Source organism: Salvelinus namaycush, chromosome 18 (genome assembly GCF_016432855.1).
Source record: "Salvelinus namaycush isolate Seneca chromosome 18, SaNama_1.0, whole genome shotgun sequence".
NCBI classification, from domain to species: Eukaryota; Metazoa; Chordata; class Actinopteri; order Salmoniformes; family Salmonidae; genus Salvelinus; species Salvelinus namaycush.
Window position 1 is genome coordinate 34,197,634 of NC_052324.1, and position 18,754 is coordinate 34,216,387.

The window sequence follows — 18,754 nt, forward strand, 5'->3', positions numbered from 1 at the left end:
TGCAATGAAATGTTCACCTTCTTTCCACCTTCAGTTAAATATTACACAAAATAAATAATTTACTTCAACACAGTCCAAACTCAGTGGTTAAGTATCATACATTAGTTTTTTCTTTCACTGTATTCACTTTTGATATGGTTCCAAGATCTCATGACCACTAGGATCTTGCTCAATTATATAGATTTTTTCTGCATTTACCGATCTGTTAAGCCTTCTTCTTCATTTCAGAATGTTCAGATCATTGAAATGAGATTGAGGACCATGAACAACAGTTTAATTGTTTTTTTGTATACACAAAACCAGTGCTTCCTCACTTCATCCACTCGGTGTGTGAAACAGCGTCCTACTTTGTTCCCACATGTCACGCCCTCCTTCAGTCCACATCTTTCCAAAGATTTGGCACAGAATAGGATTCAAATTTCACCCTGTGCCACAGAAAGCACTGTACATCCTCAAACCAATCAACCATCTCAACGAAAGTCTTAAGCAGGGAGTATATGCACAGTTTATTACCTTCCTTAGAGAAAATATGTATTTTAGAAATGGTATAGTTCAGATGCTCTCTGTCCAGATTGGAGTACATTTTTTAAAATCTTTATCTGAAAGATTGTTCAGTGCTGAATAGCTCTCCCACAGGGTATGTCTAGTCCAGTGAAATGCTCTTCTTCATCACACCATGATGGGGAGGAAGTGGGTGGCCACATTCCTCCTCCGTGTTTTCTTCCCTCTCAGTGGCCTCCCGTGGACACTCAGGCCCACAAACATCTGTCTCTTCTTGTTCCTCCACTCGGCTGAGGCATAGGTGTTATAGCCGTTCTCCTCAATACGCTCCTTCAGTGTGCAGTCAATGCCAAACTTTCTCTGGAAGAACAAAGGACATTACTGGGATACGTTCTCATATGTGTATTTGGATACTGACTCAATACATTTCATACTGAATCAACTATTTTCATTTGTGAAGTGCATACACTAGCAAAGGATGTGAGAATACTATATGTATAGTTAATGTACTGTTCATACAAGAGTCAAAATATATATAAAATATATCAATGTTGAAATATTTCCAGGAATTTATTCAACCTTTCTACAGTGCATTCAGACCCCTTGACTTTTTCCACATTTTGTTACATTACAGCCTTATTCTTAAATGGATTTAATTGTTTTTTCCACTCATCAATCTAACTGAAATAAATCCAAATCAAATCACATTTACTTAAGTAAATATCACATTTACATAAGTATTCAGACCATTTACCAGTACTTTGTTGAAGCACCTTTGGCAGCGATTACAGCCTTGAGTCTTCTCGGGTATGTTTGGCACACCTGTATTGAGGGAGTTTCTCCCATTCTTCTCTGCAGATCCTCGCAAGCTCTGTCAGGTTGGATGGGAAACGTCGATGCACATTTCTTTTCAGGCCTCTCCAGGGATGTTCGATCAGGTTCAAGTCCGGGCTCTGGCTGGGCCACTCAAGGACATTCAGCGACTTGTCCCGAAGCCACTCCTGTGTTGTCTTGGCTGTGTGCTTAGGATTGTTGTCCTGTTGGAAGGTGAATCTTTGCCCAAGTCTGAGGTCCTGAGCGCTCTGGAGCAGGTTTTCATCAAGGATCTCTCTGTACTTTGCTCCGTTCATCTTTCCCTCAATCCTGACTTGTCTCCCAGTCACTGCCGCTGAAAAACATGCCCACGGCATGATGCTGCCACCTCCATGCTTTACCTTAGGGATGGTGCCAGGTTTTCTCCAGATGTGACACTTGGCATTCAGGCCTAAGAGTTTAATCTTGGTTTCATCAGGCCAGAGAATCTTGTTTCTCATGGTCTGAGAGTCCTTTAGGTGCCTTTTGGCAAACTCCAAGCCTGTCATGTGTCTTTTACTGAGGAGTGACTTCCGTCTGGCCACTGTACCATAAAGGCCTGATTGGTGGAGTGCTGCAGAGATGGTTGTCCTTCTGAAAGGTTCCTCCATCACCACAGAGGAACTCTGGAGCTCTGTCAGAGTGACCATCGGGTTCTTGGTCACCTGCCTGACCAGGGCCCTTCTCCCCCGATTGCTGAGTTTGGCCGGGCGGCCAGCTCTAAGAAGAGTCTTGGTGGTTCCAAACGTCTTCCATTTAAGAATGATTGAGACCACTATGTTCTTGGGGACCTTCAATGCTGCAGAAATGTTTTGGTACCCTTCCCCAGATCTTTGCATCGACACAATCCTGTCTCTGAGCTCTACGGAGAATTCCTTTGACCGCATGGCTTGGTTTTTGCTCTGACATGCACTGTGAACTGAGGGACCTTAAATAGACAATTGTGTGCCTTTCCAAATCATGTCTAATCAATAGAATTTACCACAGGTAAACCAAGTTATAGAAACATCTCAAGGATGATCAATGGAAATAGGATGCACCTGAGCTCAATTTCGAGTCTCATACCAAATGGTCTGAAGACTTTTTATTTTTAATACATTTTCAACAATTTCTAAAAAACATTTTTTGCTTTGTGTAGATTGATGAGGGAAAAAAGTAATTTTAGAATAAGGCTGTAACGTAACAAAATGTGGAAAAAGTCAAGGGGTCTCAATACTTTTTCGAATGCACTGTACACTGTATTTATTTATCTGAATTTTGCAGGATTAAATCTTTTGACATGCACCATCTCATTCAAGTGTCCAAATGTAAAAACAAAATAAACAAACAATACTTAGTGACAAGAATAATATGGCAACTACTGTCTAATAACAACCCAATTCAACTTAGTCAATATGTACCATGTACTAGTACCATGTACTAGAGGGGTACATTCAATAGAAATAGTTAGTTATGTAAATCGGTTACAGTGATAGATGTGATCTATTCTAATGTCTGTGTCACGTAGCACTATAGTCATTACTTGCTGACCTCCAACTTCCTCTTTGAATCATATGCACTTGGTTTGGATGGTGTGCTCTTTGAACTTCTGATAGTTTCCATTACACCATTAGTTAAAAGTGAACCCAGCTCCAAAGATAAGAACTCTTGTGATAAAGTTGAAGGAATCTAAGTGTATGTCTTTGAGGCTGGTTAAAAACCTGTTATGGCTGCAAGGGAAAGTATTGAGTAGCCAGATAAAAGATGCCCATTTCAAACGGCCTCGTACTCAATTCTTGCTCGTACAATATGCATATTATTATTACTATTGGATAGAAAACACTCTCTAGTTTCTAAAACCGTTTGAATTATTTCTCTGAGTGAAACAGAACTCATTATGCAGCACTTTTCCTGACCAGGAAGTTCAAAGTCTGAAATCGAGGCTCTCTTCCTCTTCATGCCTATACATGGGCAATGAACGTAAGAGTCTACGTACACTTCTTACGCCTTCCTCTGGGTGTCAAGAGGATGTGAGAGAAGAAATTTTGTGTTTATCTTGGTCTGAGGTGGAATAAAAGCTATTTCTTTGACGTGACCATCCACTTCCGGTACTCTGAAGCGCACGACTTGGACATGGATATGCCTTCTGTTTAGCTGTCGTTATGAACGACTAACATCTCCGTCTTAGATTTTATTTGATACATGTGACCATATCATAGTAACGTATGTTTTTTCAATATAGTTTCATCAGATTATTGAAATTTTTTCGGGAGTTTTACCGTGTTCCGTTCTCTTCCGTTTGTTTACATGGAGAGATCCGTGCAACCCGGCTAGCGCGCTTGCTAAATGGAGAGAGAAAGTTGCCATTCTGAATCCAAACAACGACTCATCTGGACAAAGGACACCTTGTTCAACATTCTGATGAAAGATCAGCAAAAGTAAGACCCAATTTATGATGTTATTTCATATATCTGTCGTAGTCGCCGGCGCCCAAGTGTTTCTATTGTGCTAAGCTAAGCTAATATAGCGCTACATTTTGTTTTCGCTGTAAAACATTTAATAAATCGGAAATATTGTCTGGAATCACAAGATGCCTGTCTTTCAATTGCTGTACACTATGTATTTTTCAGAAATGTTTTATGATGAGTAATTAGGTATTTGACGTTGGTGTCTGTAAATATTATGGCTGCTTTCGGTGCAATTTCTGATTGTAGCTGAAATGTAAACTATGATTTATACCTGAAATATGCAAATTTTTCGAAAAAAACATATGCTATACAATAAATATGTTATCAGACTGTCATCTGATGAAGTTTTTTCTTGGTTAGTGGCTATTTATTTCTTTATTTGGTCGAATTTGTGATAGCTAGTGATGGAGTAAGAAACTGATGGAGTTAGAAAAGTGGTGTCTTTTGCTAACGTGGTTAGCTAATACATTTACATATTTTGTCTTCCCTGTAAAACATTTTAAAAATCGGACATGTTGGCTTGATTCACAAGATGTGTACCTTTCATATGCTGTATTGGACTTGTTAATGTGTGAAAGTTAAATATTTTAAAAAAATATCTTTTGAATTTCGCGCCCTGCACTTTGAGCTGGCTGTTGTCATAAGTGTACCGGTGTCGGGCTTGCAGCCCAAACAGGTTAAATGACCTCTGACCCGGATACTGACCGCTCCGTACAGCTCACCCTTCCTGCTGATAGCCAGGTAATAGTTACTGCCCAGGCCTTTGATAGCCACCACCCCCACATCCACCGACGTGATCTCCAGAATACCTGAGAACACACAAAATAACATGTATAATCATTTAGAAACAAGTGATAAACCTTTTATAAAACATTTATAATCATCATGACCACTTATAGGGGAGGATTTAAGGGAAATCTGTAACTGTTCAGGCAGGGAATTTTAAGGCAGACCACAGACATAACATTGGCCCAGATCAGAACACAGAGTCAGAGTACATAGAAGCTATGGAATGTGTTCTGGATCTGCTGTAGTCATATAGATAAGAGCTTGTCGAACTATCAGGAGTGTCTGCCTGTTCCTCCTTACATGAAATATTAGTTTGTATTTGTGTTGTTTATTAGGTTTAACCAAATGGGAAAAGTAAGTTAAATGTGTTGAAAAGAAGTGTTGCAACTTAAAATATAGGTTTGTTAATAATCAAATATAACAGTTGGCATTGAATCATGTATTTGGTTTCATCAAATATATATATTCTTTTAAATTGAGAAAACCTAACTGATTTACTTGTAACCAGCTGAAGTAAAAAATAATGACGTTGATAGTTTTGTTTATAGTGTAGAGCCTTTCTCAAGACAAAACATAATCTAGATGTGTTTTAGAAAGTCTCTATCTGAAATCCTGTGGGTTCATAGCCAACTGTCATGCTGTCAGTCATATTTCTGTTACTCTAATACTCTAGTTCATAGTCAGAGAAAAGCCTGAAGAATCTCTTCAACTGTAGGGTAGAGTTTTCATCCATCCAGCCATCCTTCATATCACCCAGATTTGTTTTATTTCACCTTTATTTAACCAGGTAAGCAAGTTGAGAACAAGTTCTCCTTTACAATTGCGACCTGGCCAAGATAAAGCAAAGCAGTTCGACACATACAACAACACAGAGTTACACATGGAATAAAACAAACATACAGTCAATAATACAGTAGAAAAATAAGTCTATATACAATGTGAGCAAATGAGGTGAGATAAGGGAGGTAAAGGCAAAAAAAAAAGGCCATGGTGGCGAAGTAAATACAATATAGCAAGTAAAACACTGGAATGGTAGATTTGCAGTGGAAGAATGTGTGAAGTATGTGCAAATGTGCAAAATAAATAAATAAATACAGTAGGGGGAGAGGTAGTTGTTTGGGCTAAATTATAGATGGGCTATGTACAGGTGCAGTAATCTTTGAGCTGCTCTGACAGCTGGTGCTTAAAGCTAGTGAGGGAGATAAGTGTTTCCAGTTTCAGAGATTTTTGTAGTTCATTCCAGTCAATGGCAGCAGAGAACTGGAAGGCGAGGCAGCCAAAGGAAGAATTGGTTTTGGGGGTGACCAGAGAGATATACCTGCTGGAGCGCGTGCTACAGGTGGGTGCTGCTATGGTGCCCAGCGAGCTGAGATAAGGGGGGACTTTACCTAGCAGGGTCTTGTAGATGACCTGGAGCCAGTGGGTTTGGCGACGAGTATGAAGCGAGGGCCAGCCAACGAGAGCGTACAGGTCGCAGTGGTGAGTAGTATATTGGGCTTTGGTGACAAAACGGATGGCACTGTGATAGACTGCATCCAATTTATTGAGTAGGGTATTGGAGGCTATTTTGTAAATGACATCGCCGAAGTCGAGGATCGGTAGGATGGTCAGTTTTACAAGGGTATGTTTTTCAGCATGAGTGAAGGATGCTTTGTTGCGAAATAGGAAGCCAATTCTAGATTTAACTTTGGATTGGAGATGTTTGATGTGAGTCTGGAAGGAGAGTGTACAGTCTAACCAGACACCGAGGTATTTGTAATTGTCGACATATTCTAAGTCAGAACCGTCCAGAGTAGTGATGCTGGACGGGCGGGCAGGTGCAGGCAGCGATCGGTTGAAGAGCATGCATTTAGTTTTACTTGTATTTAAGAGCAATTGGAGGCCACGGAAGGAGAGTTGTATGGCATTGAAGCTCGTCTGGAGGGTTGTTAACACATTGTCCAAAGAAGGGCCAGAAGTATACAGAATGGTGTCGTCTGCGTAGAGGTGGATCAGAGACTTACCAGCAGCAAGAGCGACATCATTGATGTATACAGAGAAGAGAGTCGGTCCAAGAATTGAACCCTGTGGCACCCCCATAGAGACTGCCAGAGGCCCGGACAACAGGCCCTCCGATTTGACACACTGAACTCTATCAGAGAAGTAGTTGGTGAACCAGGCGAGGCAATCATTTGAGAAACCAAGGCTATCGAGTCTGCCGATGAGGATGTGGTGATTGACAGAGTCGAAAGCCTTGGCCAGGTCAATGAATACGGCTGCACAGTATTGTTTCTTATCGATGGCGGTTAGGTTATCGTTTAGGACCTTGAGCGTGGCTGACGTGCACCCATGACCAGCTCTGAAACCAGATTGCATAGCGGAGAAGGTATGGTTGGATTCGAAATGGTCGGTAATCATTTTGTTGACTTGGCTTTCGAAAACCTTAGAAAGGCAGGGTAGGATAGATATAGGTCTGTAGCAGTTTTTGTCAAGAGTGTCCCCCCTTTTGAAGAGGGGGATGACCGCAGCTGCTTTCCAATCTTTGGGAATCTCAGACGACACGAAAGAGAGGTTGAACAGGCTAGTAATAGGGGTTGCAACAATTTCGGCAGATAATTTTAGAAAGAAAGGGTCCAGATTGTCTAGCCCGGCGGATTTGTAGGGGTCCAGATTTTGCAGCTCTTTCAGAACATCCGCTGACTGGATTTGGGAGAAGGAGAAATGGGGAAGGCTTGGGCGAGTTGCTGTGGGGGGTGCAGTGCTGTTGACCGGGGTAGGGGTAGCCTGGTGGAAAGTATGGCCAGCCGTAGAAAAATGCTTATTGAAATTCTCAATTATAGTGGATTTATCGGTGGTGACAGTGTTTCCTGTCCTCAGTGCAGTGGGCAGCTGGGAGGAGGTGTTCTTATTCTTGTTCTTATATAAGCGTGCTTCATCTATGTAGGGCCACAGTCTACACAGAAGAACAGACTTCAGCTTAATAACTAATTTGGCATGAGGATTATAATGAGAGCAGGTTGGATTTATTTGTGAATAGTTTGGCTCATTTGGAATATAAGCCACCAATTCCCAGTGCAAATATACACACACACTCTCACACACGCACGCATGCAGGCACACACACATGTATCTAATCTGACACTGGTGTGTGTTAATGGCCCCTCTCTTATTCCTATGGTACGTTTGATTTCATGACACCCTCCTTCACTTCCTCTCCACACTTCCTGTGTGGTGTTGTTATCCTATCCTGACACACACGCGCGCACGCACGCACGCACGCACGCACATGCACGCACGCACGCACGCGCTGCAGGGAGTTGTCGTGAAGATGGCCTTTGATCAGACTGCCACAGCAGTTCCCCTCCTTCGTCCCTGATGAGTATGTGAAGCCGCCTGTGTCATTGTCAAGCTCCCTTGCTTGTGGTCGGACCGTCTAAAGGTGCCGTGTGAACTTGAAGGGGCAGGTGTCCTGGAAAAAGTGCCCTTCGAAATATACTGTGACCTACATCCCTGTCTCCACATCAGTGAGGTAACCTCTGCATTAGTTTCCAGTTCAAACAGGTTCACACCGGCAGGTTAAGTGGTGGTGGGGACCACGACACAACGGCCATTGAAGATCTGAGAGTTGCTTCTGTAAGGGATTAGGTGTCAGGTATCGAGTGAGGATGTAAGACTATCTAAGGCTGTTTCTGGGCCCTCTGTAAACATGCCGGGGATGAAAGGAGAGAGAACAGAGGAGGACAGATGAGCCATGACAGAGAGACAGGGAGGGGAGGATTATAAAGACCTTAATGACCACTGATCAAACACACACACCGGAGGCTGGGGCGAGATGGCTTATATGGGCGGCAGGTAGCCTAGTGGTTAGAGCGTTGGGCCAGTAACCGAAAGGTTGCTAGATCGATTCTCTGAGCTGACAAGGTAAACATCTGTTGTTCTGCCCCTGAACAAGGCAGTTAACCTACTATTCCCTGGGAGGCCGTCATTGTAAATATGAATTTGTCCTTAACTGACTTGCCTAGTTAAATAAAGGTTAAATAAAAAATACAAATAAAATAATAAATATCAAGTGTGTGTCTGGGACACGGAGTCGCAGACACACACACACACACACACAGGTGTGCATATAGTTGCGAGCAAGCATTGTGCTCACACACATATACACAGTCTCTACAGCATTTCTCTATAGAGGAAAAGCCACCCGTATCCACTCAGTCTTTGATGATTAATGTTCAGCACTACTGTCTACTTGCTCACTCAGGAATGATATCTACAACGCATCAAGGGTGGAAAAAAAATAACCGAAGCCATTAGAACAAATGTGTTTTTTGTTCAACATATTACGTCTCACAACACTCAACACCAAATGTATGTGACACTGTGTGTTATGTAGTGGTGATTCTGATACACCACACATTAAAGCATGGCCGTGGGTCAACCACACATTTCCAACTGTTTATTTAGTGGAAAATGAGTTGCATGCTGGACACTTTCTCCTAATGTGTGGCTCATTTGTTACGCTCTGTTTTGTAGTTACTGCAGTAAATGGTGTGTTAGGGTGGAGTGGAGGGTGGAGTAGGGTGGAGTGGGTGCAGACAATGCCAATGTGAATTGAAGGTAGATTTTCCACAGTGGGTTGCCAGTTAAAGGTGAATTTTCCACAGTGGGTTGCCAGGTAAAGGTAGATTTTGCCGTTTTACATTGCTATTCATGGTAACTGGAAGTTACCTCTTTTAAAAAATGGGACAGAGCTTACAGTACAGATACACAGACACACATCTGAAACCATTCCAACTGTATCGTCATGTTGAAATATGGGAATGACGGAAACAAATCACCTGTAATGCAGATGAGGACCACATTGAATGTAATTAGTTTGTTCATACCCTGCCTCTCTCCACGTCCATAAACATCTTCACATCTCTTATCTCCGTGTCCCTTAGAGTACTGGCTGTGGTTTCCCTTCTGAGGGACACACACACACACACACACACACACACACACACACACACACACACACACACACACACACACACACACACACACACACACACACACACACACACACACACACACACACACACACACACACACACACAGAGCGAATGAGGAACATGCCAGTCCCAGTCTGGAGGCACCTCAGCACACATGACTCCCCGCAGAGAGAAAGACACAAACACATTTGGTGGCCTCCTATATTGCCCTCCTGCGCTCTTGACAGGCTGAGCTCACACTCACACCATCCCAGCTTGGGGTAATTAGACTAATCCGGCCGCCACCACACATCTGTTAGAGCCTCAGAACTGGTCCACCATTACTGTTCTCAGTAACTGTGTATAATATATGAGAAATATTTTTGGCTTTTCAAATGTGATGAGATGCAACAATATAGCAAACCAGGTTATCGATAAGCACAGTTTTGTCTAGTTGGTTTTTTAAGCTGATGCCGTCTAGATGTGTAGCTTTAGTTAAATGTGCTTATTTTTGCAAAGCTCCATATTGCCCGGGAATCAATTCCAGCCCTCTCTCTCTGTAAGCTCCCAGCAGAATCCCAGCACGATGGAGCAACATGTGGGAAAGTTTTTCACAGGCATCCCCATAAATCTGTGGGAGGTTGGATACATGCTCTTAAACAGCCCCCAAAACCACCACCTCTACATCTGTCGAGATCTTTGCTAGCAAGGTTGGTAGTTCAAGCACAATACCAGTTGTTCCCCCTCAATTGTTACTATGCTGTAACCAGGTTTCAAAGCTCGGGTCTCACTCAGCCTTGGACAAAAACAAACTGAACCTAAACCATATCTCCAAAAAGGAGGAGTAATAAGAATGATTAGTGAAAGATTGAAGCTGTTTTTAAATCAAAACTGCTAACTTGGTCTCCAGATATGCTTCTGTACTGCACAAACTGCATGATTTTACATTATCTATGAAAAGATTGCCACATGCTTGCTGATAGCAAACAAACATATTTTTTAAGGAAATGTCCTTTTCTAGTTTTATTCATAAAGTATATCCATTATTATGATGTTATTATTTTCTACCAACCCAGAGTTTTTAACTGGGCATTGCCACAGAATCAATGCCATAAACCTGATGCTGTGTCATTTTCAGGGGCTACAAAGGACACCATCCCAGGGATCATGTCTAGGCCCTGGGCCAGAGCAGAGACTGGAGCTGCTCTCCTGTAGTATCTCTTTCCCTGTGAACCTGATAGTGGGCCATATAATCCACACTGTCCCCAGTCCCCCCCAGGAAATGACTTTGTGGCAGCACCATTGATACTGAACACTAGCAGCTTTGATGTGACCACAATGATGTTCAACCATGTCATTCATGAATTAGTACCCCTCCCCTACTACTGCAGTCAAACCTAACCCAAAGATAAACTTGGTCACCTTATGCAAAAGCTTAGTATTATATACAGCAGTATATTACTAATATGTGCTAGTATAACTGTAGTATTATAGCCTGTAGCATAAAGAATTGTGAGGAGTAATGATGAGAGACAATAGAAAAGTTCAATAAGTTAACACCTACTAGCTTCAAGTTGAACCCTCCGATCATCTTAGAACAACAGCCGGTCCAGCAATGTCTTCACTATGTCACAAACACCCAAAAGAGGCATTTTGAAATTCATTGCATTTTTTTGCCTCACGGTCAAATAAAGACAGTGTAAAATCTATAAAGACATGTATATAAAAGTGTAGGGTCTATAAAATACATGTATATACAAGTGTAGGACTCTAAAGACATTTACAGTTGAAGTCATAAGTTTACATACACCTTAGCCAAATACATTTAAACTCAGATTTTCACAATTCCTGACATTTAATCCTAGTAAAAATTCCTTGCCTTAGGTCAGTTAGGATCACAACTTTATTTTAAGAATGTGAAATATCATAATAATAGTAGAGAGAATGATTTATTTCAGCTTTTATTTCTTTCATCACACTCCCAGTGGGTCAGAAGTTTACATACACTTGGGTCAAACATTTCGGGTAGCCTTCCACAAGTTTCCCACAATAAGTTGTGGGAATTTTGGTACATTCCTCCAGACAGAGCTGGTGTAACTGAGTCAGGTTTGTAGGCCTCCTTGCTCGCACACACTTTTTCAGTTCTGCCCACAAATGTTCTATGGGATTGAGGTCAGGGCTTTGTGATGGACACTCCAATACCTTGACTTTGTTGTCCTTAAGCCATTTTGCCACAACTTTGGAAGTATGCTTGGGGTCATTGTCTATTTGGAAGACCCATTTACGACCAAGCTTTAACTCCCTGACTGATGTCTTGAGATTTTGCTTCAATATATCCACATAATTTCCCTTCCTCATGATGCCATTTATTTTGTGAAGTGCACCAGTCCCTCCTGCAGCAAAGCACCCCCACAACATGATGCTGCCACCCCCGTGCTTCATGGTTGGGATGGTGTTCTTCGGCTTGCAAGCCTCCCCCTTTATCCTCCAAACATAACGATGGTCATTATGGCCAAACAGTTCTATTTTTGTTTCATCAGACCAGAGGACATTTCTCCAAAAAGTACAATCTTTGTCCCCATGTGCAGTTGCAAACCGTAGTCTGGCTTTTTTATGGCGGTTTTGGAGCAGTGGCTTCTTCCTTGCTGAGCGGCCTTTCAGGTTATGTCGATATAGGACTCGTTTTACTGTGGATATAGCTACTTTTGTACCTGTTTCCTCCAGCATCTTCACAAGGTCCTTTGCTGTTGTTATGGGATTGATTGGCACTTTTCGCACCAAAGTACGTTCATCTCTAGGAGACAGAACGCGTCTCCTTCCTGAGCGGTATGACGGCTGCGTGGTCCCATGGTGCTTATACTTACGTACTATTGTTTGTAAAGATGAACGTGGTACCTTCAGGCGTTTGGAAATTGCCCCCAATGATGAACCAGATTTGTGGAGGTCTACAATTTTTTTTCTGAGGTCTCAAAGAGGCACTGAGTTTGAAGGTAGGCCTTGAAATACATCCACAGGTACACCTCCAACTGACTCAAATTATGTCAATTAGCCCATCAGAAGCTTCTAAAGCCTTGACATAATTTTCTGGAATTTTCCAAGCTGTTTAAAGGCACAGTCAACTTAGTGTATGTAAACTTCTGACCCACTGGAATTGTGATACAGTGAATAATAAGTGAAATAATCTGTCTGTAAACAATTGTTGGGAAAATTACTTGTGTCATGCACAAAGTAGATGTCCTCACCAACTTGCCAAAACTATAGTCTGTTAACAAGAATGTGTGGAGTGTTTGAAAAACGAGTTTTAATGACTCCAACCTTAGTGTATGTAAACTTCCTACTTCAACTGTATATAGAAATGTAGGGTCTATAAAGACATGTATAAACAAGTTTAGGGTCTATAAAGACATGTATAAACAAGTGTAGGGTCTATAAAGACATGTATAAACAAGTGTAGGGTCTATAAAGACATGTATAAACAAGTGTAGGGTCTATAAAGACATGTATAAACAAGTGTAGGGTCTATAAAGACATGTATAAACAAGTGTAGGGTCTATAAAGACATTTATATACAAGTGTAGGGTCTATAAAGACATGTATATACAAGTGTAGGGTCTATAAAGACATGTATAAACAAGTGTAGGGTCTATAAAGACATGTATAAACAAGTGTAGGGTCTATAAAGACATGTATAAACAAGTGGAGGGTCTATAAAGACATGTATAAACAAGTGTAGGGTCTATAAAGACATTTATAAAGAAGTGTAGGGTCTATAAAGACATTTATATACAAGTGTAGGGTCTATAAAGACATGTATAAACAAGTGTAGGGTCTATAAAGACATGTATATACAAGTGTAAGGTCTATAAAGACATTTATATACAAGTGTAGGGTCTATAAAGACATGTATATAAAAGTGTAGGGTCTATAAAGACATGTATATAAAAGTGTAGGGTCTATAAAGACATGTATAAACAAGTGTAGGGTCTATAAAGACATGTATATACAAGTGTAGGGTCTATAAAGACATGTATATACAAGTGTAGGGTCTTTAAAGACATTTATATACAAGTGTAGGGTCTATAAAGACATGTATATACAAGTGTAGGGTCTATAAAGACATTTATATACAAGTGTAGGGTCTATAAAGACATGTATATACAAGTGTAGGGTCTATAAAGACATTTATAAAGAAGTGTAGGGTCTATAAAGACATTTATATAAAAGTGTAGGCTATATAAAGACATTTCTGTCATCTTCTTGTCAAAACAAACACCAATAGTGCCTTTCCTTACTCTTTCCCATAAGCCTCTTTGATTCATTTTGTGGTTTAGAACGCCTAGAGAAACGTTAAAGACTTCCATATACACGGGATGGGGGTGGTGTGTGTGGGTGGGGGGGTGGTTGTAGTTTAAGTGAGCACATGTGTCTCTGGTGGTGGTTGCTTGGTTTGCTACATCCGAACACACACTTGAGCATGTAAGTGCCCGCACACAGATAGGCTCACACACTTATCTAACTGGTATAACTGTACTGTAAGAATAGGGCATGAGTACTAAACATATCCATTCATGTTACTGTACCTCTGTAAATTAATCCCATTCACATTATACTGTATTAATCATAAACCACACGGCATCAACATTATGTACAATATGTGTGGACTTAAACGAAGCAGACTGGTTGTGTGTGAGAGCATGGTAGTGATTGACATATCCTCTCCTACCCCCTGTCCTGCTCCTGTCAAGCTGTTATCAGTACTGTTGACCCTGGGCTGTGAATACGGACAGATAACAGGCTGGTAATCTACCCCTCCTGTTTTAATCATCTTAGAGCTACCATCATTGTACGGAATGTTGCGACATCCCTGTGATATCTGTCCTGTCTGGTAGATACAGAAAGAAGCTTCTTGTCAGGAATGTGTTGCCTAGCTCTAAGAATGTCCATGTCCTGCTGGGAGACAGATCTTGCCACAATTTAGATTCAACATGCCGTATTGATGATCAATGCTAAAAAAGTTGTGCTGGAAACCTGTCTTTCCAAACATACAGTAAAGTTATTCAACACAAGTCAATCATTTGAAATTGTTTCCCTTTTTCTGTAATTTGTTTGATATTCTGTAGTGAAGAGTGAGGAAAGCCCTGACAACACAATGATTTATTTTCAATACACTATGGTTGAACCTCTGTTTCCCCTCTTTTACTCTCCTACTAATTGAAAAACACACTCTTGTGGTTACTTACTGAGGGGGTCGTCTTTGCTCTTGGTCCCATTAACTCTGCCATTCGTATCGATCCGCAGAAAGAACTTCTGGAAGGAGAAGAGCCTCCTCCGCCGCACATCTCCCTGCAGGTGGTTGTAGCTGCGTACGTGCCTCCCCAGCGGAACCCCAATACCTTCCAAGGGACCTCCAGTTTCCCCAGTCTCTCCAACCCTGGATGCAGCCAGGGAACTGTTCACTGGCACCCTAAGAGGGCTGCTGGGGCTGGAGGGTTGGGGGCTGGGGGGCTGGAGGCTGGGGAACTGGAGCCTGGGGCTGGTTGGCTGGAGCCTGCCTCTGTAGAGAGGTTGATGGCAGACAACCACAGGGAGGGAAAGGGCGAGCAGCAGTGCTAGCAGCAGAGACAGGGACAGGCTGGAAAAGAAGGACCTAGAGATCAAGCTGGAGCCAAAGCCAGACCTAAACCTGGACCCAGAGCCAGACCTAAATCTGGACCCAGAGCCAGACCTAAACCTGGACCCAGAGCCAGACCTAAACCTGGACCCAGAGGTGGCCCAGGCAGTGACAGCCGTACTCCCTCCAGCAGCCCATGTGGTCATGGTAGAATGGTGTGGGGAGGACTGGAAGCAGCCTCACAGCCTGGGACATGCTGCTGGGGACAACGGGAGGCTGGGAGGTCAGGGAGGGGAGCCCTCCTGGGAAATGGGTCTCTCTGGTACCTAGTCTACCAGGTCTATATGCAAAAGAGATTTCCTCCTCAATGATACCTATTTGGGTTTAAAATCAATGTCTCCTTGCCTTTCTTTTGGTAGCTAGAGCAATTATTGTACTGAAAGTCAATGTATTCCAATGTTCTCTTTCACTTTTGTTCCTATACTGATATCCTGGTAGATAAATTAAGACAAATACAAATCGATAAATAAAACAGCCTATTGTCCCACTCGTCTTATTGTTGCCAGTGCAATTACCGTCAGTGTATTCCAATGACAAACCAGGCAGGCGTCATATGTTCCACTTTTGAAACTGTTCTTCTGTCCTTAGCTGTTCCTGGTGCTGAATTTAATTCCAATCCAGAAATCCTTAGATGGCTACTCCCACAATGAAAGGTCCATTGGCATATGGACATTCTACTATAACACTTTCTCCAGGTTCATCCCTCTGTCCCCTAAGGCCCAAACATTCAACAGCTCAATGCTGCCAGATACCCTCCACACGTTTCCAGATTTCACTAAAAAGAGAGAGATGGTCAAACAAAATGTAGTGCTAAGTCCTGGTTGGCCAGTGGGTGCCTGTGAGACATGACCTTCTCTCTTTCTCTCTCCATGAATGAGTGTGGAGTGGACTCCTCTCGCTCTCAATTACAGTGGCTCCACCTTCACTGAGGTAACAGGCTGAGGAGGGGTGTGTGTGTTTGTGTGTGTGTGAATATGAGACTATGTCAGCTGATCTGCCCCCTCTCTTTAACTCCCACCCTCTCCTTCTCTCATTCTCTCTCTCCACCACCCACCTCTCTCTTTCTCTCCCTTTCTCTTTCCACCACCCACCTCTCTCCTTCTCTTCCTCTCTCTCACCACCCACCTCTCTCTCTCTTTCTCTCTCCCGCCCCCTCCAGCTCCCCCTCCACCTCTCTCTCTCCCCTCTCCACCTCTCTCTCCCCCCTCCACCTCTCTCTCTCCCCCTTCTACTATCTTATTATACCATCCACCTCTCTCTCTCCCCTCCACCTCTCTCTCCCCACCCTCCACCTCTCTCTCTCCCCCTCCACCTCTCTCTCTCCCCTCCACCTCTCTCTCTCCCCCTCCACCTCTCTCTCTCCACTTCTCTTTATCCCCCCTTTCCCCCTCCACTCTCTATCCCCCCTCCACTCTCTCTCCCCCTCCACCTCTCTCTATCCCCCCTTCACTCTCTATCCCCCTCCACTCTCTATCCTCCTCCACCCCCCCCACTCTCTATCCCCCTCCACCTCTCCCCCCTCCACCTCTCTCTCCCCCTCATTCTTTCTCATTCTCTCTCTCTCCTTCCACCTCTCTCCCCCAACTCCACCTCTCTCTCTCTTTCTCTCTCTCTCTTTTTCATTCCCAAACCGATGCCTCCGACTACACTTACCCTGCTCTCATTTCCCATCAACCCTCTCACATATGGGAGTGAGTCGGGTGTGTGTGTGTACGCGTGCATGCGTGAGAATATGGGGCAGGGGTGGAGGTGTGAATGGAGACCAGGGTAGGATAGGATTTATCTGGGTTGATAGTACAGGGGTGGAGGTGTGAATGGAGACCAGGGTAGGATAGGATTTATCTGGGTTGATAGTACAGGGGTGGAGTTGTGAATGGAGAGGACGTAGTGGGAGTGTTTTTTTATAGCTGTATGTGTGTGTGTGTGTGTGTGTGTGTGTGTGTGTGTGTGTGTGTGTGTGTGTGTGTGTGTGTGTGTGTGTGTGTGTGTGTGTGTGTGTGTGTGTGTGTGTGTGTGTGTGTGTGTGTGTAATTTGAAGTGCAACTACTTGGTACTGGTACCATCAAGATATGAGAAAACAGACCTGGTGCCATTTCCCATCCAACCACTGCTAGTTCCAATCCAATGGCAACTCTAAGAGGATCTCAGTCAGGCCTCTCTCATCTCGCCTCCTTCCTCTGAGACTCAAGTGTCACATGGCCAATTAGAAGCTCTTATACTCCACTACTCGAGTTGTGACACGTCCTCACATTTTCAGTAATCAAATTCTGTTGAAGAATTAAAAAACTTAAACAATATAACTTAATTCAACTACATTTCCAATCTGGGAATTAGTGGTTTCTAACATGCTGACTAGACCGGGCTCGCGCTTGTGTCCGTGTGCACTATCGCGCGCATGTTGATTTTGTCCATCCACACAGACGCGATCAGGACACACAGGTTGAAATATCAAAACAAACTCTGAACCAACTATATTAATTTTGGGACAGGTCGAAAAGTATTAAACAATCATGGTAATTTAGCTAGCTAGCTTGCTGTTGCTAGCTAATTTGTCCTGGGATATAAACATTGGGATGTTATTTTACCTGAAACGCCGACAATTAATCCACAGATAAAAGGGTAAACCGAGTTAGTTTCTAGTAATCTCTCTTCAGGCTTCTTCTTTGGACTTTATATGGCGGTTGGCAAACAACTTCAAGGTGCATTACCACCACCAACTGGACTGGAGTGTGGACCTCAGTTCATCTTTTAATCACCCACGTGGGTATATGCTCCTAAAAACCAATGAGGAGATGGGAGAGGCGGGACTTGCACCGCGTCAAGTGTCACAAATAGAACCAAGTTCTAGTTTAGAGCCTGGCTACACAGACGCTTGTTGACGTACGCGAGCAGTTTGGATGCAATGATTGAATAACATGTATGTGTACATTTATTTTGCAATGCTTGCACACGTAACGCGAGCAGTGTGGTCAGCATGTACTGTAAGAACTGAAAGGTACACTCAGCAAGATAACATCATCATACACGGGGAAGCAACTTCCTACTTACAGAATTTAAAAAAACGAATATCTGCTAAGATTGCCATTATTAGATCTTAACAATGAGGGTGTCATCACGGAGGAATTTGTTAGCCATGCTGAGTGTAACTGGGTCATTCCACGAAAAGAGTGCCTTTTGCTTCCCTTTGATATTTTAAGTAGAAATTGTGCACCAATATTGAATTTGAAAAGCCTGTTATATTAAATGAAGTGCACTTTAAAGTTTAGACCACATGGAGAAATCAATAAATCCAATTTTTTTATATGAAGAAATGCTTGCCAAAGTGCCAAAATTCAGCATTTTGGCATGTCCCTCCATCAACCCTGTGTCACCTCTAGGAACATTTTAACCCACTTAAATTTACAATTTCTCAAAGTTTCACCATCATTGTAAAGCCCTGGTTATTTTGTTGCTTTGACAAAGACATTTCTGAAGATAATTATTGACTTCATGTGATTAGTGATTAATTTACAGCTGTTCCTCATTTTAAGGTCAACCCTGTT

At 42.6% G+C, this 18,754-nt stretch overlaps 1 protein-coding gene across 1 annotated transcript; it reads right to left on the bottom strand.

Annotated features, from left to right (window-relative positions):
- Positions 1 to 669: 669 nt before the first annotated feature.
- On the bottom strand, positions 670 to 15,358 carry LOC120062925 (fibroblast growth factor 10-like). The gene is made up of 4 exons (XM_039012984.1): positions 15,076 to 15,358; positions 14,782 to 14,946; positions 4,506 to 4,609; positions 670 to 861 (listed from the first exon to the last, which is right to left on the bottom strand). Exons 1-4 carry the CDS (start codon positions 15,356 to 15,358, stop codon positions 670 to 672), a joined length of 744 nt encoding a protein of 247 aa, XP_038868912.1.
- Between the last annotated feature and the right edge of the window lie 3,396 nt (positions 15,359 to 18,754).

Excerpts from the sequence above, each read along its gene's own strand:
- LOC120062925 (XM_039012984.1), bottom strand. The coding sequence starts at position 15,358 with ATGACCACATGGGCTGCTGGAGGGAGTACGGCTGTCACTGCCTGGGCC. Across the intron at positions 14,947-15,075 it reads AGGCAGGCTCCAGCCAACCA|GTCCCTTGGAAGGTATTGGG; the intron begins GCCCCAGGCTCC and ends GGGAAACTGGAG. Across the intron at positions 4,610-14,781 it reads GAGCAAAGACGACCCCCTCA|GTATTCTGGAGATCACGTCG; the intron begins GTAAGTAACCAC and ends GTGTGTTCTCAG.